The following is a 27467-nucleotide window of genomic DNA, read 5'->3' on the forward strand; positions in this document are numbered from 1 at the left end:
GTGTGTGTGTGTGTGTGTGTGTGTGTGTGTGTGTGTGTGTGTGTGTGTGTGTGTGAATGAGAGAGACGATAAGTCAGGTAATGATGGAGCAGTTTTAGTCTTTTAAAAGGTGCAGAAAGGAGGCACACCACAGCTTTCAATTTCTTCAGTGTTAGGTCACTTTTAAACCATCTCTTGCATGTGTACAGATTGTTCAGCTGCTCTTTCAGGGTTGCTGCAGTTCATCTACTGCCTCTATGGTCTTTTGTATGCAATTGAACATTTTATAATAGCCATAAATGCACAAAATGAGTTTTTGAACTACATTTAGTTTAATTGTGTCCAACATTATAACCATTTGCTGTTTTAGCTTTGTGATTTTGCTCCGATCTAATTCCATGGTGCTTAGTTTAAATGTACTAATAAGATAGATCAGTTTAATCTATTAATTTGTTGTCTTATAAAGTTTTTGGTTAAATTCATCTTTATAACTGCACATTTCATTTTTGTTTGCAGCCCATTATTTAAATTTTATGCCATTTCATTGCAATCTATGTGCAGCTAATTTTTTTTGTTTGTTTGTAACGTGTTTGTCCTGTTTACCTCCCTGTGCGCATTTCCACCCACATGTGCCCTTAAAGGCCAATTGTGTAGAGTTGTCAAAGAAAGAAAAGCGCTTGAACAGAAGATGGAGAACAAAGAGTGTTGGCAAAGATGCAAAATTCCAGCTTCAGGTACCACTTCTCTGTCGATCACTAACACCAATGCACACATGCAGGGCTTGGTTGTTTTTTATGTCTGCACTTTTCAATAACTGCAACAATCCAGATAAGTTGTAACTATTATTAAAATAAGGCATAGAGAAATGAAAGGCTCAAATCACAAAGATAAGGTTCATCTAAATGTTTAGTATTTGTAACATTTTTATGTCTACTAAGGCTTCATGTGCACAATGTTCTGCCCTAAACAATATTCCAGTTATTATAATTTAATAAATATGGAATACGCTACTGCTGCAGAGCCAGGTCTAAATAGTGATGTTACTCCTTTCTGTGTCATTGTGATATCTGTACCCTTGCAAATTTAATTCCATACAGCGGTGATGCAAGAATTCAAGCTGACAAAGATGCTAGTTAGGTTTATTATATCTGAAGGCAGCAGAAAAAATCCATAAACAAATAGATAACGTGACTTAAAGTCATATAAGCAGAAAGATCTGAAAAGGAACAATCAGAAAACTGAAGGACTGAAGGACAATTACTTTAACGAGAATCTGCTGCGCTGATTAATTATGACCAGTTGAGACGAGGAAATTAGAAAAATTAGACCAACTCAACAAAGAACGGACTTTACAGAATAAAACAGGAAGTTAAATTCACAATGCAGAACTAACTTCACTAAAGACTGGCTTAACAAAATCGATCCAAACAAGACAATAATTCAATAAAACCAAAGATCCAAATCAAAACTAAACTTGGACATGTTCCCATCAAAACTTAGAGCAAGAAGTTGGTTTTCTCCTTTATATGTTTGTTTTTAAAAACACCTAAACAACGTGATTAAAATATAAAAATGACCATATTTAAGATATTTTTATTAGGTCATTATTTCCTCCAATTATGACCTTAGTTAGATTCTATTAATCTTTAAATGATGTTTAATGTCTTCTTCATACCAAAATATTGTTGTGAATGTATTTAAAAAAATGTTTTTGTGTAAGAGGTAATCATTTGTTTTCTTTTATCTTTAACGTGCTCTTGTCTTGTTGCTTTTAATTGGGAACCATATTAAATCACACAAACACAATCATAACTGATGCCTGACATTTTTGCTGTTTCTTTTTTTTGTTTGTTCTTGTTTTAGTTCTTTTGACTGTTTTGCAGCTCACAATCACTGGCGTCATGTTGCATGTTGTTATATTGCATATTATGTTAATCCGAGCATCAATACTAAACTTACATGGATCCGATAATCCTTAAATACCTTTATTTACCAAACCTGATAATTAGTGAACATTTCTAAAATTTAATCTCTGTTATAGGACTCTAATATATTTCAGTTTCACCTTAATTGAAAGCGTTTCGCTCAGAATAGCAGTTTGTTACTAAATAAGGAAGCAGGTATTTTTTTATATTTTAAAAGGTTTTCCATTAGCTCTTTAAACAAGTTGCAGAGTGTATACTTAGGGCTATCTACATTATAGATCTAGGTAGATCTGACTGTCTGGCACAGAAAACATTATCATACCTGTGCCTGTCGGGTCACTGACAGCTGTTTGCCTTGGTTGTGATCCTTATCCAGGTTCCTCTGTCAGCCAGCATGTCCCCCGTCCGCCTCCACTCATCCAACCCCAACCTGTGTGCCGAGCTGGGGGACTTTCAGCCCCCGGTCTCCTCTCGCTTGACAGACAGCGTGGAGTACGCCAGCGACTACATTAAACTACAGGAGGAATTCTGCACCATCTCTCAGAAAGGTACGCTCGTACAACTGGTGCTAAATTATTGTAATGAACTTGTTTATGTGCAGACGTTACTTAGTTATCTTTTTTCATTATTGAGATGACAGGAGGAGACTAAATAGCCCTCTGGTTCACACCGGGGAACTTTATGTTGTGGTTACAGTCCTTATCAACCCCTAATGTCCTGTGTAACAGTTTTTAAAAAATGGCACCTGCTGTAATGCTGTAAATGATTTGTTGTTGTTGTTGTTGTTGTTGTTGTTGTTGTTGTTTTGTAATATCCTGCAGAAAGACACTAAAAGGCTTATCTTTGCTGTGACAGTGTTTTTAAAATACAGAGCAAGAAACATGGCTGGTCACATGACAGGACATGGATGGTAACTGTATAATTTGAAGAGATCTTAGTTGGAGAAAATGTTTTATAATAGAAGCATTAAGCAAAATTTACTTTCCACAGTAGTTCAGAAATTAAGTTTTAATTATCCTGCATATCTTTTTGTGCTTGAATGCACTGCTGTGTTAGTGATGCCTTCACTGTTTCCTCTCTGAGTAAAGTTCAGCTCAGACGAGCTGCTTATAAACAGCTGCTGTGCTCATTTTAGTGGTTCTTTTTCTTCATTTGGCAACTTTAATCAACGTTGTCCTCCTTTTCTGATATCTCAAACTGACTGAGTTTGTAATAAAACCAGATTCACATTTTAAATTTTTGTGCAAACCTTCACAAGAACATTTTTCTAAAATATTTCTTTGAGTATGAAAAAGCTTTTTTAAACTTATCGGTTTTTAAAGGAAATACAAAATGTTTACTTGCTTTATTGTCTTCAAGTAAACTGTTTGTTGTTGTTTATTTCTGGGATGGTTTAGGCCATGGCTGTCAAAGTCAATAACTAAAAACTAAAATAATTAAAAACCTTGATTTAAACCATGGGCCAATTTCAGTCAATACATTAACTCGCATCAGAAACCTGACATCTTTTCTTTGTTGCAGGTTCCTCAACGAGTCTCATTTGATCAAACAACAAAACCAAAGATTAATGAAAGATTTAAACAAATTGATCTTGGCATCAAAGTTGACTGTCACGAGAAGTCTGCTAAATAAAGTTTGCTCAGTTTTTAAGCAAAAAGAGAAGCAATACAAAGTATGTTACACTCAAAATATTATCTTGGTGGTCAGATAAGATGTTAACAAGGCTTATATTTGACTGGTCCTTTTGGTCTGACTGATAAGTTAAACTCAATTTAATGTCATCACATTGAAATGTTAAACCAAAAAGAGAGGAAATATTTTCATGTTTTGCAGACATTCTGACATCTAAAGTAACATCTATGTACCAGTAAATATAAAATGTTATTTTATCATTACTGTATAGTGAAATATCCCGTCCTTTCATAAAGAGCTTTTATTTCTGTTGTCCTTCCTCCACAGTGTCTGAGACATTATTTCATGTGAACACTTGCAAGTTAAATTAATCATCCGGTTTCCTTCCTAATATTCAGTCACGACACGCTCAAATTCAGAACTTGAACAACATTGAGTAAAAGCAGCATTTTTTTTTGTGGTACAGTTTCAAAACTGTTTTGATCTTTTTAGAGAAAAGTTTTTCAGCCGAGGATTGTTCACGAGGAAAAGGGTGACGTTAAGATGGTTTATTTTTGTTTTATTTCTGCTTTTCTTATGTCTCTTTTCAGTCCATTCGCTGCTGAAGTCGGCCTTCAACACTGTGGCCATAGAAAAAGAAAAGATCAAACAGATTCTGTCTGAGCAGGAACAGTCCGACCAGTCGGTGCAGATCAACTCTCTCAGGAAGTCTCTGTCAGTGGTAATGGAACCCTTTCCCATGATGCCACTTTCTTCACACTGTTCCTTTTGTTCTTAGTTAATCACATCTATTTGCTGATGTATCTGGCCACTTTCATCCTATAAATGCTAATGGTTGGGATATTAAAGGGGGGGGGGGGTGTTAAATTGCTGCTTTAATTCAACAAATGTGTCTTTGGAAATCCTATAGCTCCTCTATAATAGGTTATGTTCATGATGACAGACTTTTTGTTACAGAACGCACACTATATATTTTATTCAAAGCAGTTACAATTATCTCAGCTAAAATGAAAGCGAAGATGAAGGCAGAAGCAAGCGAGTCATGAAAGTCCAATCATCTTTTCCTGTATTAATTGGTGATGAAGAGAAATGTGCAGTGCAGTTCATTAACAGAGCTCCTAAGGGCTGTCTCTTTCTGCATCAGCGATTTAATTGGACCGTTCCTCTGCTAACTGTTGACAGTTTTCATGAAACGTTTCACTTGCTGCTTTGACTTTTGTTGTTTTTTTTTTTTTAATTGGGTGTTAGTGTGATGCAGCTGTCTTCAGCTGTAGGTCAGATTTAGCAGAGAAGCTCTGTGGATTGATATTCAGAGGATTGGAGTTTTATAGAGCCATCTGCTCAGGTCAGCTGGTTGAATCCTTATTGAGAGATACGTTTTCACACTTGTGTTTATTACAGATAGCTTCACTATATACTGTAAGATGTTGCAGTATGCTGCTTTTATTTATGTATTTGTTCAGTCGTTTAGTGTGTTACAACTTTTTTGCACATATATTCTTCAGGTACAGAGTCACACCAAAAGGAGTTATTCTCACAGAGTTCAAGAGTTCAGTAGATTTTTTTTTTCTGCTGCTCATCTGCTCCACCAGACTGTCTCATCACACATTAGCACATCGCTTCTTGTTCAGTTTGTTCGTGGTTTTTTTAAATGTTTTTACCTGCAGCCAGCAAAGATGTTAACGCTCAGCTCATTTGAAGTGGGGAGTTCTATAGAATGGTTGCAAACAATAATTTTTCTTTTTTTATTGTTGATAACCTTCTTAATGACTTCAGAGAACAAAAGGTTAAATGGTTGTTTGCAAGTTGCTCAGAGTAGAGATTTTCAAAGTCAAACTAAAATGTGCAAAATTCAAGGTTTATTGTGACCACCATGTTTTTATTTATTGATTTATTTACTTACCCATAATTTCCGGAATATAAGCCGCTACTTTTTCCACACGCTTTGAACACTGCGGCTTATACAATGCTGCGGCTAATTTATGGATTTATTTATTTTTTTTTTTTTTTGATGGTCTAACGAGCTTCATGCCACCAAAACATTTAGCTTCGTCACACCCAGGCGCTCACATAGCTGCCCAATACACGTCTCTCTTGGGAAGTACAATCAATGACTTCCTGGTAGACTACTGGGGTTTTTTTTATCAGCCGTGTTGCATGCACTGTTCAGAAAAAAACATTTAGGCCTACTGTATTTGTGCGTGTTACCGGTACGTATTTAATTAAAAGTTTAAAAAAACATCTTTCTGTGTAAATATCTCATGTTACAACGTGAACAGCCATGGCTTATAGACAAGTGCGGCCTATTTATGTAAAATTTTAATTTTCTTTTTAAATTTAGTGGGCGTGGCTTATATTCAGATGTGCTTAATCATCCAGAAATTACAGTACTTACTTACTTATTACACCACACCTAAAACAATCAAATCGTTTTCTAACTGTGCTCTTTTAGTTGGGGTGCTATTGTTAAACCCTTCCAAAATAAATTAATGAATAAACAACATGTATCCCGTCATCTGATTTTGCCATTGTAGTTTATTTTGAAAGGATTAGAAAGTGGAAACTATGGTCCTGGGTGAGCTCTGCTTGACTGCCAGAATACATGCATCCTCAATGATCCGTTAAACCAGTGAAAATGAAAGAATATAAAGATCTAGTAGAATTAGCAGCAACACATCATTGGGCTTCAGTCTTAAAAATTCAGAGTAAAAATCTAGCCAATGCTCTAGCCTATACTGATTTGATAAAACTACTATCCTAAACAGGTAAGACATTAGTTATTCATAACCTATCCTTAGAAACTCACATCAAAACATCTAAACTATCATTTTAAGTCTTTATTTCACAGTTAGTGCAACGTAAGCAGAGTAATAACAACCTTTCAACCTTTATTTATACAGGTTAATCCCATTGCGCCTCGGCGACTCATTTTACAAAAGAGAACTGACATTACAGTTTTGTAATTACTGATGCTAACCAAAGAAACAGGTTTACGGTGTATCTGCGTGTGCTTTAAACGTGGCATTGCCGAATTTGTGAAGAGAAAACGGGATTTCAGTTGTCTGATAGATGTTTAAAAAGTTTGGAGATCTTTTAAGACAAAAAAAAAAAAAGTTTATTTTTATTAAAAAAAAGCTTTTAAGCTTTACTTTTTCATACTGAAGATGAAAAAAAATTATTTCTGAAATGTACAGTAAGAGAAATATGTTTATTTTACATTCAGTCACACCAAACTATTACATTAATCTTCCTAAATGGAATGACAATGAATTTGCATGTTTGAAGGCCTTTAATCCCTCATTTGCTTTCTTAGCATGTTTGGAAACAAAGTGTTAAAACTGCTATCAGAGCAGTTAATTATTATTATTAATTATTATTTAGTTGGAGTCACATTTCCCCACACTTGATTAATTTCAGGTATTATAATTGCTCTCTTTTACGGATTCAGTACTTTCAGTAGTGTCCTTGAATTCAAATGGTGACCTGAAATGCAGATTTTATTTCCCCTACAGGAGCAGTATTTGTTTTAACAAAAAAAGCATAACAGAAGAAAATCTAAAATATTTGATAGCTCTATTAAACTGTGCTGCAACAACAAACAAAGCAAGCTCATTAACGTCATAAAATGCAGAAGTTTAAGGGTCAAAATCTTTTTTTCTAATAGTTTTTTTTTTTTAATTACCATTATTCAGGCCCTCTCCCAAAATGCTGAACTCCGAACTCGCCTCAACCGCATCCACTCTGAATCTGTCCTGACGGAGCAAGTTGTGAGTGTGAACATCATCACCACACCTGATGAGGTAGGTCACTGCTGTTAATAATAAAAATCCATCTCCGATAGAGCTGATTTCTTCTGCTGATATTGATTAAAACCACATCTTCCAAGGCAGTCCACATACTTGTAGGGTTTTCGTCCTGCTGTTGTCAGTTGAGTCATTGATTCCTGTCCCAGAGATGTACGGTCTTTTCAGTACATCCTGGCAAGTAAGCCTAAAGCGACATAATTCTTTGCAGAATCTGATGTCTGGGTTAATTGAGAAAATAATGACTAACAGAAAATGAATGCAGCCATTAGCGTGGATACACATGTAATAATATGAACTCTGGGTTGCCCTCTGGTGCTGCTTCTGTTTCCCTTTGCTCACGTTTGTTCTGACTTCTAAAAAGCTGTCATCATATGGAGACACGGTGAACAAATGCTGTGTTTGCTTGTGTTTGGCTGCAGGCCGTGGAACAGATGGGGATCCCTCTGACTCAGCAGGCCTCTAATGAAAGTCGACTCTCCATGTCAGAGTCTGTCTCTGAGTTCTTTGATGCGCAGGAAGTGCTGCTGTCAGCCAGCTCGTCGGAGAATGAGGTAAAACAGAAAGAAGCTGAGGCTCCAAGAAAATATGGGTATTTGGACTGTGAGGTTTGCATTGTAGCTGAAGTAAATTACAGGAACTGCAGGTTTAAATTAATGTTAGTGCATTACTTGTGGGGATGCATACTGTATCAACATTCATGCTATAGGTTTAGAGTAAGATCATCTTGAAAATATGACAACGTTGTAGACTTTATGATCAAATCTTTAACGTAACACTATGCAATATCATAAGGTCTCACTCAGAGTATGTGTTGGAACTGATTCTAAACTCATAGCCCAGTTGACTCTAAACAATTGTACGTATACATCAAGTTACAGATTAGCCTACCTTTTGACCTCTTGTTATTATTATTATTCAGATGTTACCGCTTCAGGGATCACCACATCATCCTCCATCTCACATCTCACATCTTTGCATCCTCTGTCCTCACACCATCTCCATGTCCTCTCTAACTGCAGCCATGTTTCTCCTCTTTGCCTTTTTCATGGCAGCTGCATTTCTAACATTCTTCTACCAATATACCCACTGTCCCTCCTCTGGACATGTCCAAACCATCTCAGTCTGGTCTCTCTAACTTTATCTCCCAGTTGTTCAACCTGTGCTGTAACTCTGATGATCTCATTTCTAATCTTATCCATCCTTGTCACTCCTAAGGAGAACCTCAACATCTTCATTTCTGCCACTTCCAGTTCTTTCTCCTGTCTTTTTGTCCATGTCTCTGTCTCCAGACCATACAACATAGCTGGTCTCACCACTGTCTTGTAAACTTTTCCTTTGACCTTTGCCGACACCCCTTTGTTGCAAATCACTCCTGAAATTTTTCTCCATCCACTCCATCCTGCCTGGACTCTCTTCTTCACTTCTTTACCACACTCCCCATTTTCTTGGACAGTGGACCCCAAGTCCTTGAAGTCCTGCACCTTTGTGACCTCTGCTCCTTGTAGCCTCACTGTTCCACCAGCCTCCCTCTCATTCACACACATGTACTCTGTCTTACTACAGCTGACTTTCATTCCTCTTTTTTCAAGTGCATACCTCCACCTCTCCAAGTTCTCTTCCAACTGTTCCATGTTCTCACCACAGATCACATCAGCTGCAAACTTAATGGGGATTCCTGCCTGACCTCATCTGTTACTTGGTCCATCACCAGAGCAAACAAGAAGGGGCTCAGAGCCGATCTTTGATGCACTCCCACCTCCACCTTGAAGCTATTTGTCACTCCAGCACATCTCACCACTGTCCTGCTGTCTTCATACATGTCCTGTACCAGTCTCACATACTTCTTTGCAACTCCAGATATCCTCATGCAATACCACACCTCGTCCCTCAGCACCCTGTCATATGCTTTTTCTAAATTTACAAAGACACAATGGAGTTCTTTCTGACCCTCTCTGTACTTCTCCATCAGCATCCTCAAAGCAAAGATGACATCTGTGGTGCTCTTCCTTATTCAGATTGTCACCTCTCGTCGAAGTCTTGCTTCCACAGCTCTCTCCCAGATCTTCATTGTGTGGCTCATCAACTTAATTCCCCTGTAGTTGCTACAACTCTGTACATCACCCTTATTCTTGACCTCTACTCTTCTTTCCTTTTCATTCTATTCATTCATTATCTCCTTTAATTTTTTCATCACACCACCTCACTTTTTCAAACATCGCAATTCCTAGCTTTAACAAACCCAACTTGCTGCACAACCTTTCCAGCCTGATCTCTCGGTCTTGCCAGTCAAAACCAATTCTTCTCTTCCTCTTTAGTGTCCAACTTCTTGTACAACTCATTCTATGGCGTCGATTTTGCTTGTGATACATTATTTTTTTGCTCTAAATTGCATCTTCTTATATTGCTGTTGGCGTGTTGAGTTAGCCGTTAACAAAGGCACCTTGATAACTAAAATTAGAAATAAATTTAAAAAACTAAAACACACACTTCAATAGTCTTCTGAAATCTGCTTCTGCTTCAGGTTGTTTTCCTATTTATTTATTTTATTTGTGGCTTCTAGCTCTTACAAAATTTATTACACTAAACAAGGCTTTATGCCATGTCTCCACTTCAGCTGCTGTGAATTTCCTGCTCTATTTTTTTCTTATATTATCTTTTTAAAGACTTGAAACCCTTTAGCTCCATGGCATTGGATGATCCCCAATCCAAGGAAGTTCATCTGCTCCTCGCACTGTAGCTATAGTACGAGGCATATTCAGATCTGTTTACTTAAACAGCCGTAACCAGATGGTCATGGAGGCTTTTAAAGAACGTTGCTACAAAATGCTCCACTCTGCGGTCATCATTGACCTTGTTGTATTCCTATATATAAAGACAAAGCTGCTGCAGTGTCTCGTGCGATTGTTTCTGCAGTGGGACAGATATTGCTGCAGTATGACAGCCACTGGCAAACTGCAACAACCGTGTAATTGTGTGAGTGAGACTGACTTTGGTCTTGTGTATTTGATCAATATGTGACTTTTTATTCTGTACCTGTACCTTTCACAGGGCTCAGATGATGAGTCATATGTCAGCGATGTGAGCGATAACATTTCTGAGGACAACGCCAGCGTGACTGATAACGTCTCCAGACAAAGTAGGTCCAGTTCTGTCACATGTTTCCACAGCCTCAGTTAAAAGAACGGTAGAAATGAATAAAACTGGGATTTGGGTTTCTCCGTGAGCCATCCTTTTCTCTGTAATGTCACATCCACAAATGCTCGCTTGTTCTGACAAACTCATTTATCAGTGGTGCAGAGGCGGATGACTTTGCAGTGCTGCTCTGTGCCGAGGTCTTTTCTCAGGATTATAAAACAGTTTGGTGGAGGGTGGAAGGGGATCTCCCTCCTTTATCTCTGTCACTTCCCACGCAGTGGAGGAAAGTTGGGTTGAAAGTATCTACTGATGGTGGAAAAACTTAACTTTCTTGCATCCAAATTTTAAGGAAGACCTTGGAAAACTAATATCTTGTGATCTGTGCTGGCAAATAAGTCAGAATAAGCACAGGCTGCATGGAAAAACATGATTATATATATTTTTGTTATAATTAAGATTTGCATGGAAATGAGTCCACAAAAACACTCTCTAGCATTCTCAGTAACTAAAATAGCATTTAATCTAACAAATTTACCTTTAGATTAAAGTTTTTAAAACATTTTTTAAATGATCCCTTTATTTCTAATCCTTATAAGTTCCTTTGAAATTGACAATTTTTCTCTTCTGGTTTGCACAGCACTGAAAAATCCCTTCGTATAATGTTTGGCATCATTGCGAATCTTGAGGATTCCCAAATTCCCAGTGTCATCATCACTTCAGACCAGTAAAGCGGAGTTTTCAAACTAGCACACTCATGAACAAAACTGTCTAGTTGTTGCCAGATTATGTGATAAATCACCAAATTTTAACAAACTAAGTAACATTTCGAAATTTTAAATTTGATGAATTTGAAAATAATAATAATAACTAAATGCTGAAAAATACCTCGTTATGTCTTATTTTGCCAGCACAGTTCACATATGTCAAGATAATTGTTAAAAAATTGTGTTAAAAATACATTTGTTTTACATTTTAGTATTGCACTTACTAATTCTACATTTTGTTTATGCTTTTTATTAAACAATCTTGATTTCACTTCATTTATCTTATTTTGAGTTATTTTGAGTTTTTTAATTAGTAGCCCTGTCCCTTCTATTATTTTAAAAAGTTGATGTTAACCTTTTATATGTCCAGATTCATCAAAAGCAGTGTTTATTTAAAATACTGAATATTCTCCCCCAAAGCAGTAAGGATTGTATTGTTTTTACATTAGTTGATATTAATTTATTTTTGACCATCTCATGAAGTGTTGCAGATTTTTTTCAGTTAGACTTTAAATTTTTTGTGATTTACAAGTTCAAAACATGGATTTTTATGCAAAAAAAATCTTTAAAGTTTGTTTCTAAGAGCAGCAACAACCACTATCAAATGACCAAATAATAGAAATAATTTTGTTTGTTATTTTAGTGGCCAATGGAGACTTTGCCGGCAGCGCCTTCCGTAACGGGCGTCGCCCCTACCTGCCGGCCCCCTGCCCCGACACCAGCAACATCAACCTGTGGAACATCTTGAGGAACAACATAGGCAAAGACTTATCCAAAGTGTCCATGCCAGTGGAGCTCAACGAGCCCCTCAACACCCTGCAGCGTATGTGTGAAGAGCTGGAGTACAGCGAGCTGCTGGACAAGGCTGCTGAGACCGAGGATCCCTTTGAACGCATGGTGAAGAAGCCCACATCGACCAAGCCCTGTGTTAAATCGAAAGTTAATCATGGCCATCATCCACCTTAGCTTTTTACAGAACATCTAAAGGAGAATCAGCAATTGATTATTCTTGAGTTGAATAGCCTGTTATATCTCCAGTTTTACTGAATGTCTGATTCATTTGTGACTAAATATTTTCTAACGAGACAGTTAATTCTCTCCCGTTTCGACTGTTTTGACTTGGTGACAGGTGCTTGTTGCTGCTTTTGCCGTCTCAGGCTACTCGAGCACCTATTACAGAGCAGGAAGTAAGCCATTCAACCCGCTGCTTGGAGAGACTTATGAATGTATCCGGGAGGATAAGGGCTTCTGTTTTTTCTCTGAGCAGGTATGTCCATTCGGTTATAATTGGCAGAAAAGTTCACTGGATGTTTAACGTCTTAGTATTTAAGAATGTGAACAAGATTGTTGAAATACTGTTAAATTAACAGACATTACCAGCCTTTTTGACAAATGTGTTTTATTCTATGTTTGCGTCATGAAAGTTTTTTTCTTTTCTTTTTTTTAAGACTGAAATGCATAGTTTAGAATATTTGAAGTGAAGTTATTTGGAAAGGTTATGAGCAATTATTATCTTACCTGTTGTAGATAGCTCTTTGATCAACCTCAGTTTGAAGAAGCAGAGTGAAATTCTTACCTGACTGAAGAGCTAACAGCTAACAGGTGAGCTAACAGCTAGTCTGAGTGAAGCCAAGACCAAAGGGATATGCTGATGCCTTTACCACTCAAGCTGCACTTGGGTCAAAATGACCATCTGCGCCTTGTGTGTCGATTTGACCCTATAGGAGGGATCAACAACTTCAACCCAAAGATTTCAAAGTAGTTTATGCAACACATTCCAGCATTTCAATTTGGTCTTGTTTCCACTTAGACTAGCCCAGCCTTGGGCAGTATTTTCTTTTCAGAGGGTCAAATTAGGTTATTTAAAGCATTCAAAGGGCTGCCTGATGAATTTAGATAGTATATTTTTTGCAGACATAATCTGAAAGATATTTCCAGGTCTTTTGCTTCCATTTTTTATTTAGGGCCATTTCGTACTTAGCGCAGCTGTGGCTGAGTGGTTAGAGCGGTCGTCCTCCAATGCAAGAGCTGGAGGTTTATTTCCACCAGCAGTCACATGTTGAAGTGTCCCTGGGCAAGACAATGAACCCCTCATTGCCTCCAATGTGTGTCCTATCGGTGTATGAATGATTAGTCTTTGTAGAGATCTAGTAGAGGGCTGTATGAATTGGTAAATGAGGACACAGATTGGGTTGTAAAGCACTTTAAGTATCTTGATAATAAAAAGGGGCTATATAAATACAGTCCATTTACCATTTATTTGGAGAAGTTGCAGCATATTTAGAATGCACTGTCAAATATTGTATCTCTGATACCCTCCAGGAATAAAAGACATACAGTATATCCTGTAAACTGGCCGTTGTGACCAAGTATATGTTAATGAAAAGAACATTGCATGTTTGCTTTTTTTTTTTTTTGAGTCTTTAATGTTCAGTCTAGTTCTGAAATTATAAACAACGACTTACCAGTCAAAGAAAAAGCTATGGCCTATATCTTAATCAAAGTTTTAGATGTATGTGTTCAAGATGTTTAATTTAGACTTCCTTAAGTTTCATTAATAAAGTGTGGGTTTCCATTAACTTCTTTTATTATTTACCTTAATTTAATCAGGCAACTACCATTGAAATTATAGATATATTCTGCAAGGGTGGTTTGGGCCTGAAGGCAGCCTAACCATGCATGTTGTGTGGGAGGAAACCAGAGCACCCATGCAAACATGAGGAGATGAGGCAAACACCACACAGATAGACCCCAGGCTCAACCTGAGGATTAGTTCCACTTATTCTGAAGTCCATCCATCTATTATCTTTACCCACTTCTTCCTTTTTGGGTCACATGGGTCACTTGTGTCCATATCCAGCCATCCCTGTGTGATGTGAAGGTCAGAAGTGAACTCTTATTTTCCGAACCATTTCTGAACCCCACTTCAAAAAATTTGAACTATCCCTTTAAAAGAAAATTTGGGTTGGGGAATAAAGGACAGGAACTTTCTGTTGCCCTGAAAAACATATTTCTTGTAACTTCTGCAACACAGTTTACAGTCTTTGCAGAGTTTTGTTCAGACTACAGTACAAAAAATTGGAACAAGTAAAACCAAAAATGTCCAAATCATGTAGGTTCAGTGCAGCGCTGTCAGATTTTTGTTTTATCTTTTCTCAAAGGTGAGCCACCACCCTCCCATCTCCGCCTGCCACTGCGAGTCGAAGAACTTCACCTTCTGGCAAGGTAGATCATCTGACTAATTAATGAGAGGCTTTTCACTGGGGAGCTCCAGCTCTGTGAATATGAGACAGCAAGGCTCAATTAAGCTTCTTTACATCCAGCAACTTTGTTATAGGAAATGTGAGACAAAGTGTATTATTTTCTTTATTTCTGATTTTTGTTGTTGTTTTCTTTTCCAGATGTAAGATGGAAAAACAAATTCTGGGGAAAATCAATGGAAATTTTACCTATTGGATCTGTGAATCTCACAATTCCCAGGTAACTTCCAATCTGTTTCCTTGTGCAGGGATTAAAAGCAGCGCATGTTTCGTTCTTGTGGAAGCAGCGCCCAGTTATCTAAGCCAGCAGGGTCGTTGGGTTTATTTTAATTAACATCTTGTCTCTTTCAGCTGTGTTCGTGTCAACATCCAAAGTCTAATTAGGGTGGGAACACATCTTTAATTTCTGAAAAACACATGAGCTTCAGAGTCATTAAATTAGCCACAGCAGCTTATAATATGAAAATATCAAATCAATGGAACAAACAAACATATTTCTATGACAAACCAATCTGTCGTTACAAATAAAGAAATTAACATTTTTATATTCTGTTTTATAGCAAATGTCTTCATCAGTATGGAATTAGAGATAACATTGTTCTTAAATTGTTTACTTGTTTAGTTTAATAAAAGGGGGAAATACTTTTATAGCCTATTATCAGCTGTACGTTTAATTCCTTAAAAAATAAATGAGCAGCTGACCCGGGAATTGGGTGCAGTTGTGCGTGTATTACTTATTTTCCTGTTTTTATTCCGACCTGTATCGTGTTATTGCATCGTTTAGGTTTGGCGATCACTACGAATGGAACAAAGTCACCACCTGCGTTCACAACATCCTGAGTGGACGACGGTGGATCGAACATTACGGCGAGATCACCATCAGGAACCTAAAGAGCAGCGCTTGTCTTTGTAAACTCACTTTTATCAAGGTAAGAGCTGAGATGACATTTAAACACAAACATCTATTTAAAAGTCACTTAGTGAAGTACAAAGTACATCCAGACTAGGGATGCACAATATTATCGGCATGGTATCGGTATAGGACGATATTATCGATAAAGTTAAATATCGGACATTGGCCGTTCCATCGAAATAACTCACCAAAACAAAAGGCGATGTTTTTTGTTTTTTTTATATAGTGTTACATCATTTTCAGCCCCCTTTTTGGCATTTGTATTTGGTAGCAGGCTAAATTGACAAAGACCGTGCATAATAATGTAGTATTTTAATTCCACAGCAGAGAAAGCTATGTAGTCTCTCTAAATAGGTCTAGGGAAAAATATCGGAATTGGTATCGGTTATCGGACAAATAAGTTTTAACATATCGGAATATCGGCCAAAAATCCGATATCATGCATCCCTAATCCAGACTGAGAGTTATTGTGTTTTAGGGGAACTACTGGAGCTCGAATGTGAACGAAGTTCAGGGGTTTGTGATGGACCAAGAGGGGAAAGTGGCTGTTTACCACAGGCTGTTTGGAAAATGGCACGAGGGTCTTTACTGTGGTGTCCCACCATCAGCTAAGTGCGTCTGGAGGCCAGGTAGGCTCTTGCTCTTCACTGTCTCACAGCTGGATTTTACGTCCGTTTTAACGGCTCAGTTGTTCAGCTAAAGGAGGATTTACATGCCTTTTCCTGTCAGGTTCCATGCCCACAGACTATGAGCTGTACTACGGCTTCACCAGATTCGCCATCGAACTGAACGAGCTCTGTCCTGAGCTGAAGGACGTCCTGCCACGCACAGATGCTCGATTCAGACCAGATCAAAGGTGCACTCACGTGTGTTACCAAAAAAATAATTTAAACCAGTGGACACATTTTTATAAAACTTTCAGAAAGTGAATAACCTTTGGAGTCAGCCCAATTCAAGATGGCTGCTACAACTAGACTTCAGTAAAACTAAAAAAAAATGGCTATAAGTCAGTCAGTTTTAAAGATATTGAACTAAAACTTGGTGTGGTAGTAACTGACAGTTATCCCCACTGCATAGTCTGAGTTCCAACAATTAGCACACGTGCTTTGTTTAAAAGTTCAGCATGTGAGTTGTTGGTTTAATTTGTGCTTTTATCTGGTGCAGGTATCTGGAGGAAGGGAACTTGGAGTTGGCGTCATCAGAGAAGCAGCGCATCGAGGACGCGCAGAGGACCAGGAGGAAGTGGAACGAGGAGAACAACGTCAAACACGAACCACGCTTCTTCAAGTAAGAGCAGAAGCACATGCTTTCAGCCACCTCAAATTTATTTTGTAGACTAGAACTACTGGTAGTAGTGAAAAGTAGTGAAACAGCAGCGCCTCTACTGTGGTGCTTTATTTTAAACACTGAATGAAACATTTTGTCCTGACTGAATAACCCGATGTCGTCAGACAAATATAGTTGCTTCTGCAGCCCGTTATCCCATCGATGGCGCTAAACCCTTAAAATGTGTGTAAATAGAAGACAGAAGCTGGTAATTACCAAACGGTACTGTTCAGGTTACCATGGTGACGCAACATTCAGTCTCTCACTCAAAATGAACTTAGATTGTGTTTTTGAAACTCGCTTCTGGGGGAAGAAAATTGTACTTCCTTTTGTCGTGGTTTTGTCACCATGAGCCTCAGTGTTTTCTGTTTTTGGTAGAAAAACTGTGGATATTAGAGGGAGTTTAAAAAGTCTGTCATTTTGACTTTTCACTCAAAATCTTGCTCTCCGTTTTGTTTTTTAAGATGAAAATTAAGAGTGCTGCAGCAGTTTAAAGTGATCGTTCTTTGAAAAACTGTTCAGCTTGAAAATCTGTGACAATTTTGTTTTTTTACTTTAAATATAAAACAATGTTGACCTGAGACAAATCACAGCAATCCCTTTTAGTCTGAACTAGAGCTGTCATTTCTAACCCGAACTCGGAGCTCGGCCCGGCCTAGGACATAATAATGTGCGGGCTGGGCCAGTGTTGGGCTTTTGATTGCATCAGCAGACACGCACGACTGACGATGCAATTATATGGCAACATGGCTTGTCATACTTTCAACAACCGCACACGTCCATTTGACCGGGCGCTGACCGGCCTTGAAAGAAGTTAGTTAAGCTTCATATGGGACTACTGCCAGGCAGCGATCCATCAGCCCATATGGACATTCTGCCGCTGCACTCAGCGGACGCGTGCGGCCGACGACCCAAACAGGTGCAATCCCAAAATATCCGATATGTCAGAGCAGGGTCCGTGTCTGAATAATGCAGAATGCAGGCAGAAGCAGGGTTTTAATGCGCTTTGACGGCCACGAAAGGACAAACACCCCCTCAGCTGTTAATGTTTAGTTTTGAAAATGAATACTTAGCTTGGAAATTAAACATTTAATTTACACCTAAATTTTTAGTTCACTAACTAAATATTTAATTTGCAACTTAAATATTTGGTTTGCAAATTAAATATTTATCTTGGACATAAAAATTTTATTTGTAAACTAAATATTTAGTATGGAGCCAAATATTTAGTTTGCTAACTAAATATTTAACTTGCAAGTTAAGGTTTTAGTTTGTAAACTAAATATTTAGTTTGGAACTATGACATTTATAAATGTATGAATGATATGGTGAAAATATGACTTTGAAAATATGTATATTTTTTTTCCTTATGAAAGGCTAAATAAACCAAAATGTTGCTATTAATTTTTGACAGTAACTTAACAAACGACACCCCATACCCATCTATTCAGCCGTGTGCATCCGCCGACCATTAATAACTATATAAGCAGACAAAGCCTAATTAAAAATGTTGGGGGGGTGTCAGTTTCGGACCTGTAATTACTGTTAATTCGTCGGGCCGGGTGGGGTTCGGAAATGATGGCTACAGGCTGGGCCCGGATCTGATTTTTTGGACCCAAATGCAACTCTAGTCTGAACAGTGATTAAATGATGGTCTGGATCCAATGGGACTGTGGATAGATCGTTAGTCACACCAGTAAGAGAGGAAAACAAAAATATAAGAAACGTACCAATGTGCTGAATTTATTGTTGTTTTGTGGATAAAAGGTTATCTGCAAAAAGAAAACTTCACTTAATGTTTACAGGATGTTCATATTAAGAGTTCTAGGTCTGTGTAGGTGTAGAGTTAATCTTTACACCTACAGTCAATTAAAAAAAAATGTCTAAAGATGAAGTCACAAACGTGCAATCAGCCAAGTACTTTGGGTTTTATTCCACCAAATAGGATTGTCCTCAATAAAGCAAATATTTTTGTTTCTTTTATTTAATTTACTTAATTACCGAGACAATTTACAAGAATAAAATCACTGTGCAACCGTATAGTTTATGCCTGGATGTTCACTGGCATCCTTTGTTTAATCATTTATTTGTGTGTTTCTCCAGGAAAGCGGTGGATGCCAATCACAGGGAGAGGTGGGTGTCCAACAACACGTACTGGGAGCTCCGAAAGAACCCCGGCTTCATCAACATGGAGGAAGCGGTGAATCTGTGGTAGCACATGGATCTCCACGTCCATCCCTGCAGAGGAGAAAGCTGTTACCTATGCACAGTAGGGTGTCAACAGAAACACGCTGCATAGTCTGTGTGCAAGGAAATAACAACAAAAAAAAAAAGAGGATGACAAACTGCAGAGCTGAGGGTTGACCTGAAGTCCCACGAGCCTGTTGTGGTTGTGAGGAGCTCCCGTGTGGACACCAGTCCTTGGTAACCTCCTGCAGGATCTCCTTCATTGTGCTTGTCGAAGCAGGGTTGTCAAGACAACGATCTTCCTACTCCCACGTAGATCTTTGCTCGGCTTTTTTGACTTTCAAGTTTGTCCTTGCCTTAAAAAATATATAACAATGAAAAAGACCCCATCCACGTCACAGGAATAGGCGACTTTGTGTTGAAGCCATTTCATTCCTGACAGCTGTTTGGTTAGATTAAATCTAAGATGTAGATATTCTACAATACCGTGCATGCTTAGAGAGCAGCTTTCAGTGGCATAATGCCATATTTACTATATCATCAAATATTGTAGAAAAAAAAAGAAGTATTTTTATAAAAATATCGTGTGGAAAAAATAATTCTTTGAATTGGCAGATTTTATTTATTTTTGCTGTTTAATACTGTTAAATCTGAGATAGCAGTACATTCTTCTGGGACACAGCTTATTTTAGGTCAGAGTAGAAGACTGTATTTTTAATGAGCAGCTAAATTAAATGGGAACCCTGTCGTGAACAGCCACAGATCTGTTTCGTAGCGTCAGGTAATCAACTCTAAGGTTCTGATTAGATACACAATGTGCTATGAGCAAGCATCAAGTATGTGTTGTCCCTTTTGAATGTGGTGCAGAGAAATGTGAAAAAGCAAAGACTGTCAGACGAAGATGGAGAAAGAATGTAATGCAAAGCTCACTGAGACACTTTGGGATGTTGACCTTCATAACTGAAACTATAGTAGAAGTAAAGAAGTAGATAAAATCTTCTTAAATATCTATTTCAAGAAATGCTTTCATACAGTACATTCAGATGCAAATACAGACGCTACACAATGAAAAGTATTTAATTAAAGGTACTCATTGGAAACTATGAATTTAAACATAAAAAGGGTTTTCTGAACTATATCAAATGTTGCGGTTTAAAAGTGTACTCCAGTAGTTTCTAGATATACCAGTATACAATTCTAAAACGGGCTTTGTTTACATTGAGTGCAGGTCAATACTTAACGTAAACAAAGCACTTTTATCTGTATATCCTAATGCATGCTCAATAATCCAGGTAGAAAAATCTAAAAAAAGTTAAGTTTGGTTTTCTGGACATTCAGAAAAACAAAACAAAAAAAAATATAGAAACCTTTCGTCTTTCATTCTAAAGACTTCTTCAGTCTATCTGTATACTTTACTCAGCAGATCTGAGTATGAGTATGTACCAATACATCAAAATTGTTAGGATTCTCAATTTTCCATGGACGTCTCTATTGTTCATCTATTTTCAGTCACTCCGGTTGTTTTCATAAACAAAAGCTGCCGGTAGTTGGCGTCTATCTTTAAATTTTGCTGACATAATTTCTGTTTAAGGACGCATTGACCATTGATATGACAGGAAAATAAGGTGTGGATTTATTTATTTATCGTCTTCATAATACTGCAATGAGTACCTTTAAAATTATGTGATTTTCTGTCACAAATAATGTCATGAAATTCCAAAAATCACAAATCATCAAAAGCATTTTCTCTAATTTGTCTCCTGGGTTCAACAACCAAAATGTTTTCATTTATGACCGCTGCAGATCTAAAACCAGCAACGGTTTGGTGTTTATCTTGGTCATTTTATTTATTTATTAATCATTTTTATCAAACTTGTGAATTGTTGAAGAAATTATGTCATCCCTCAGAGTCTTTGTGTATAATGAAACACCAGAGGCACCTACAGGTTGTGATGTAAAATGCAGATGTTAGGATGCAAATTGAAGTCGTTTATTTTTTACAACCAAACTGACTCATTCAATAAGATTTACTGAACAAACATTGTGTTTTATCCCCCAGAGAATTTACAGCTATGTTGTTTTCTTCTGCAAAGTTTTTATATTTACTGCAAAGCAGCTAAGCTTTAAAGACTTACCCAGTGCTCTTCTTTTTCTTAAACCATCCTCAAAACATGGTAGTAGACATGAGGCACATTTAAACTGAATCGCTTTCTGAACTGCAGGTTGAGGACGTATGAATATGTAAAAGAAAAGCGTGACACGATTCCATTGTGTGTGTGTGTGTGCACGGTTCACACGGTACTTGAGATTATAAACCAAAAGGGTCGATCTGCTTTGCAACCGGGTTATTTTTCTCCCCACAGATCTCAAAGTCATCACTCCAACTCGTCAGCGTCATTTTCACTCACTGTGCCTTAATCCATTTATTAATGTCTCACAAACGCACGACTGAACCATGCCAAGAAGGTATGCCATTAGAAGAATAAATAAAAGAATATCCGCACACTCTCCACCTGCCTACAGACGATCACATCCACTGAGGATCCGCCCGTGGACAAAGATTTTTTTTTACCTTAGATGAGTTTTATTTGACTAACGTGCTTACGGAGTTAAAAGTTTGCCTTCGCTGCTCTGATCCAGAGGAAACAAAACGGTGTCGTCGGTGGAGGTCAGGGCAGAGCTTGGATCAGAGTCAGAATGTAGTGGAAGTAAAAAAAAAAAACTCAAGCTTTCTTCATCCATCGTTCCACCTGCATGTCTACACAGCTTAGCTTGCCAATGAATGTTTGTGATGCCTTACAAGGTGTTTTTTGTTGTTGTCTCAATTGGACACTTTTTTTTTCATCTGGACTGAAGTGTATCACGATCCATTTCCTAATGGGTATCTTCTTCTAAAGTGCAATTTTAACAAAGTACATATCTTTCCATGAACACTGTACACTGCTGCTACATAGTGCTTGTTCTAATAAAACCACAAAACTCAACTGATGAGCTTGTGTGCTTTATATGTTCAATTTCTATTCAGTTTATGTATACAGCACCAAATCACAACAGAAGTCGTCTCAGGGTACTGTAAAAAAAACATTCACAAACAAAAGCCATTTATCCTTAGTAAAGTTCTCGATCTAAAGAAGTCAGCAGACTCGTTGATTCTTAACTTTGTCACGGTCTCCCATCCTGAGCAAGCACAAAGGCAACAGTGGAAAGGAAAAACTCCCTTTTAACAGGAAGAAACCTCCAGCAGAACCAGGCTCAGGACTTCGGCTGGCTGGGTTTGAGAGGAACAGGAAGGAGAAACGAACACAGAATGACAGGTCCAGATGTTGGTCCAGATGTCGGTGCAGGTGCTGGAAGTAAGACAAAAAACATGTCAAGGATAGAAAATAATTACAAATACAAAACAGCTTAAGTAAAGACAGCAGAGTTAAGAAATGTGGTCAGTTTGTCCTCCAGCAGTCTAAGCCTATAGCAGCATAAGGGATAGCTCAACCCCAACTATAGGATTTATCAAAAAGGAAAGACTTAAGTCCAGTCTTACAAGTAGATAATGTGTCAGCCTCACGGACAACTGAAAGTTGGTTCCATAAGAGAGGAGCCTGATACATGGAAGCGCTGCATCCCATTCTGCTTTTGTAAACTCTAGGAATCACAAGTAAACCTGCAAAGGATGTTGGCTGTTGAATGCTGAAAAGGAAAAACTGCTGTCAAACATGCTTTCATTTCAACCGATCATGAAAAGAAGAAAAGTCTTCAGCATTTTGTTGTCTAATGAGCACAACCTTATATCACTATTATGAATCATGGTGATGTAAAATAAAAACGTTGCCTCCTACAAATCATTTGATCAATACCAAATGAAGTATTGCCTCTAGGCTTTTTAGTGTTTCTTTGCATGAATACTTGTGTGCCATTTAGATTAGTAAGTGAAACACAGCAGAGCCCCACATAACACAATTGAGATACATTTAAAATTCAGCATATTAGTAGTAAAAATGTACTTTTTGTTTTACATTTATAAAACTCAGTGAGTTCAAGTTTGTAGCTACACAAACAGATCACTTTCTCACAAGTTAAAAATGTATTAGAAAATATACGAGTATCACTTTGTGTTGATGCGGTCCCTAAATTAAGGGACATTGAAAAGCTTTAAACGTTGTGTGGCCCAACATTAAACACAAATCCATTTACTATAGTGCATTTCTTTTTTTTTGGACTTCAACCTTTTGGCCTGCAGAGGGCGAGAGTGAACACTCAAAGCTCCAGAAATGATTTCCCAGCAGATATAGAAGAAAAGCTTCATCTGACCTCAACCCACAGCTTATATGTGGAGCTCCATGACAGCACACTGCAATGATTCAATAATTCATACCAAATATAAGAAAGTAGCAGGGGACGCTTCAGATTTCATTACCATGAAACCAGGTTTTTCCCCTTCTTTCAAAAGAAATCACAAAATCAATCATTTGTCTCCATTAAAGTCATTAAATTAAAATGTGAGTTTACTTAGATAAGAAGTTAGAGGTGTAATCTGATAAACTGAAGTATGTTTGGTAAAGTTTTATTAATTAACCGTGAAACTAAACAAACAGCGACAATCTCAACACAACCACAAACAGAAAACTTTGTGAATTGACTTTATTTTCTAGATTCAAACACGTGTTGTTTCTGCCATTGAAGTCCAACAAAGTTCACTCCTTTTACAGGAAAACACAAACCGAGAACAACCGATAAATACATCGTGTGTAGATTTTTAATACGCTGCAAGAAAAAGACCGATACAAGACGTAAAATAGCACACGCCGTGTATTTCAGGAGCGAGATGCGTGGAGGCAGCGGGGTTAAACTCCAGATTGTTTCTGACAGATGGAAGCTTGAAGAGGGATAAATAAATCAAATGAATTTGATTTCTGTTGTGAATTAAAATGTAGACAAATGTCATTATGTTCTAACAAAAAAAAAAAAAAAACTAAAAGCACAAAAATATTTAAAGCAACACTGTAAAAATATAAAACAATATGGAAGAATATAAAACAAGACATATAAAACATCTAAAGCTTCGGCTCTACTTTGATTGTTTTTAGTCTGCCAGACGTTTCATCAATCCAGACAAAGCTGCACGATTCAAGTGGGTCACAGTGGAGCTGCTCCACCAGCTGCATGATCAGAAAATTAAAAACATCTTGATTTTAATCTGCAGGAAGACCTCGCTTCGACGAGGCACGGAGACATTTTGCATTTTGAATGTCTTATCCAGACTTGAATTTTATTTTTTTTAAGCCATTTTGCATTTGTAAATTCACAGTAAATGTTTTTACTATTAATTTATTTGGTAAAACAATGTTCCTGTTTTGGAAAATGGAAAAAGCCCAATTTACTGTTAGTGTAACATGATTAGTGATCTACAGTTTTATGGACTTGAAAACAAATACATAGATTGTCCCAACCTAAAGGTTTGATGTGATAAATGGACCAAAGATGGATGTTTTTACAACTATTTCCATATTTTATGTTCAGTCAATTCAAAAAACCCTCTCTATGTTCAATGAATTGATAGAAATTTTAGATTTTCATGTTAGGATGGGCAAAATTGTGTTGAAACACAAAAATACTAAAACCTAATTCTTTATTCTTCAAGACCAGGTGATGAATATCTGTCGATGATGTGCTTATTTGCTGGAAGCCATGATTTTGATGTACTGCAGTGCGCTGTGCGCCGCGTCGTTGTGAGCGTTGCTGCAGGAGATGCCGGTGCCGTGACACACGGTCACGGGGTCGGTGGACAGCTCTGCCAGGCACTGGTACTGACCGTTCACCGTCAGCTCGTCTGTCAAACACAAGACACGATAAATGTCACGTATGAAGAAGTGCAGCTTTCACAGGCAGGGCGTCAAATCAGTCCATCAGCCATGTCAAGCTAAACTTTATATAGACGACTCATGCAGTTTTTCAATGCGCTTACAGATATTAAATATGACTTTTACTAAATTCAACAAATCAAATGTTGTGTATTTGGGTAGTTTATTGCCACAAACGTTTGAATTTGCCGCAAACTTTGACCTCATGATATATTTAAGTTACTTTTCACAATCTTAATGCAGAATATAAAGCAGATACAGTACATTTGGATGGATGGAAATATAAATAAATAGTCATGTAGTTGTCTTACCTATATCAAAGTATGTGACCTCGAAGCTGTGCTCTTTAGAAAGCTCCAACAACATCTGGATGTAGTCTGTGTTGGGAATGCTCAGTGGGTTTCCCCTCAGTGAGGAGATCTTCTCCGCCCTGGAGTTCTTGATGTTCTCAAACAGAACGCTCGGTTTAGGAGTCTGAAAAACAAAAGTGTGCCGTTTCTTCTGACATAAAAAACAAATATGCATTTAAAAAAAAAAAAATTTGGGGGGTGGGGGGTGGGGAATAAATGGTTCGTTAATAAACTCTGACTCACCCATGTGATTTCTGCACCTCCTGACAAACTTTGAAGTTTTGCCACCACTTTCTCTGCAGCCACTCTTTTTGCAGTTTTTTTGGAACTTCCAACACCTGCAATACAAAAGGAGAAATAGATTAAAGCAGGATCAACACAACATGAATAAAATCCAAATTGATTATTTTAAAAGGGAATATATTCATACCTTTTTCTGTCAGCGACTCAATTTTACATGCAACCGTGAACTCCCTGTGGTGTGACGGACCAGACTCCGTCAAAACTGTGTAATCAGGTAGACGCCAACCTCTTTGGATCGCCAGCTCCTGAGATGAACAATGAAAGGGGAGCGAGACATGAAGAATAGAAACCAATGTATAATTTAAATACTGTAATTTTCGCTGTGTAAGTCAGTTTTTTTTGTGTGCATAAATTAGCATGCCCTGCGACTTATACAGCAAAGTAACGTATTTATGTCCCCCCCCCCCCCCCCCCATATTTAAAAAACAATTTTTGGCTGACGAGTTCATTCATTCTGACATGGAAAATACTGAACATTACTATTTTCAGCCACTAGAGGGTCCTCAACCAGTATGGCAAGCCAAGTGTCTCATTAATAGGTAAAAGTGGCTATTAATGAGACGCATGGCTTGCCATACAAAGTCACCGTCGTCTCGCTCCAGAACTCTTGGAGCAAACGTCAAATCAGCTGCATTTCACCGCGCCGCCCAGGTGAAATGCAGCTGATTTGACCATTAAAGTGCATTTATTAAGGAAAAGTTCAACTGAGACACACCTTTACTATAATGTCAAGCAAACAAATAATTGTTTTTAGGTGGTTATCCTGTTAAATTTTGAAGAAATGCACAGCAAATCCTCCCTCTGCGCCACTGTGCCGCCCGACAAATCACAGCAAAGCATTTCAAAATAAACGTTTTTTTCAGTATTCATGTTAATTTCAGGTGTGTACTGACTTTAAAGATTTTTCTGAGATCTGCACAAACAACCTGCATGGAGGAGCGGGTAGAATAAAGGAACTGTAGCTGGATTTGGGCACCAGTGACCGCCGAGACCCAGAAAGGATGAATCAGGTAATAGAGGGATGATTTCTGTGTCCATGCTTTTAAGGCGGAAATTCTTATTAAGTTTTTAATCTACAGTTCTAAATGTGATCAGTGAGGTCCAGCTCTTTTTTTCTGTGTTGGAAGTTTGTCTTTAAGTTGTCAGGAATCTAATTCAGCTGATTCCTGCTAAATGTTCAAGTTCAAGGAGGTTTTATTGTCATTCACCACATGTGGTACATGAGGTCGAACGAAACTGTGTACACAGGGTCCCAGATACAAGTTGTGCTAATAACATTTTTCTTTGCTAACTTTGGTCTTATTTAGTCAGCAAAAACTCCCCCATCAGACATACTAATCCTAGAACAAATTAGTTTCAGGTCTATAGTGCAATAAAAAATATTTTTTAGCAATAGATTAGATGGTCACATCAAGCTTCGAATACTGGTTTCTTCAACTAAACTTTGGATAGACACAATCTTTCAAGTAAAGCACCAAAACATCTCACCTGCAGTAAACACACAGAGTTTGGATTGAAGTTTGTTTCAGCTGCGATGCCGTTACTGTCGGACCTTCCAGGTGAGAACCTGTTGGACGTTACATGAAAGAATCTCAGCTACGTACGATCAACAGTAGTTTTACAATTATACTAAACCAGAGAGTTGCAGCTAAAATCTAATTTTCCACAGTTGTTGCTTTACTTTATATTCTTAAATAAAATGCTACTAATAGAAGGTAAAAATGTCCAAGGAGGCCAATGGGATGTATTTACAATGTTTACTTCTGTCAACTCTGAGTTCTAAATATGTTTATCATTTAATTCATGCCTAAATAAACACTCATCTCCCAAACAGAAGATCTATAACACTAGTGTTACTGTTTCAAATCATACTGAAAAATATTTTCAAAATTACTTAAAAAATGACTTAGCTATTCCGTTCAATGTTGTCACATTATATTTGACTAAATAAATTCAGCTGACATTTGAGATTTTGTTCGCAGCGACACATTTTTTATTATTTTTCCTTCAAAGAAATTATTTCCAAAAACAT

General features: G+C 37.6%; 2 protein-coding genes across 2 annotated transcripts in view; one reads left to right on the top strand and one right to left on the bottom strand.

The window, feature by feature from the left end:
* Positions 1 to 18981, top strand: part of osbpl6 (oxysterol binding protein-like 6) — a 792463-nt gene extending 773482 nt beyond the window's left edge. Inside the window, exons 7-21 of the mRNA XM_037686161.1 lie at positions 621 to 713; positions 2281 to 2452; positions 4127 to 4257; positions 7229 to 7336; positions 7762 to 7893; positions 10391 to 10478; positions 11885 to 12138; positions 12371 to 12508; positions 14403 to 14466; positions 14643 to 14721; positions 15286 to 15430; positions 15893 to 16043; positions 16144 to 16270; positions 16579 to 16701; positions 18844 to 18981. Of these exons, the coding sequence (XP_037542089.1) occupies positions 621 to 713; positions 2281 to 2452; positions 4127 to 4257; positions 7229 to 7336; positions 7762 to 7893; positions 10391 to 10478; positions 11885 to 12138; positions 12371 to 12508; positions 14403 to 14466; positions 14643 to 14721; positions 15286 to 15430; positions 15893 to 16043; positions 16144 to 16270; positions 16579 to 16701; positions 18844 to 18955 (1917 nt within the window). The 3' untranslated portion in view covers positions 18956 to 18981. The remainder of the gene's footprint in view (positions 1 to 620; positions 714 to 2280; positions 2453 to 4126; positions 4258 to 7228; positions 7337 to 7761; positions 7894 to 10390; positions 10479 to 11884; positions 12139 to 12370; positions 12509 to 14402; positions 14467 to 14642; positions 14722 to 15285; positions 15431 to 15892; positions 16044 to 16143; positions 16271 to 16578; positions 16702 to 18843) is intronic.
* A 5574-nt stretch (positions 18982 to 24555) lies between these two features.
* Positions 24556 to 27467, bottom strand: part of prkra (protein kinase, interferon-inducible double stranded RNA dependent activator) — a 3260-nt gene continuing 348 nt past the window's right edge. The window contains exons 2-6 of the mRNA XM_037686162.1: positions 26924 to 27002; positions 25563 to 25680; positions 25376 to 25470; positions 25094 to 25256; positions 24556 to 24751 (exon numbers count right to left, since the gene is read on the bottom strand). Coding sequence (XP_037542090.1) covers positions 24594 to 24751; positions 25094 to 25256; positions 25376 to 25470; positions 25563 to 25680; positions 26924 to 27002 — 613 coding nt within the window. The 3' untranslated portion in view covers positions 24556 to 24593. The remainder of the gene's footprint in view (positions 24752 to 25093; positions 25257 to 25375; positions 25471 to 25562; positions 25681 to 26923; positions 27003 to 27467) is intronic.

This window comes from Nematolebias whitei, chromosome 13, assembly GCF_014905685.2.
Source record: "Nematolebias whitei isolate Nwh7 chromosome 13, NemWhi1, whole genome shotgun sequence".
In the NCBI taxonomy this organism is placed as follows: Eukaryota; Metazoa; Chordata; class Actinopteri; order Cyprinodontiformes; family Rivulidae; genus Nematolebias; species Nematolebias whitei.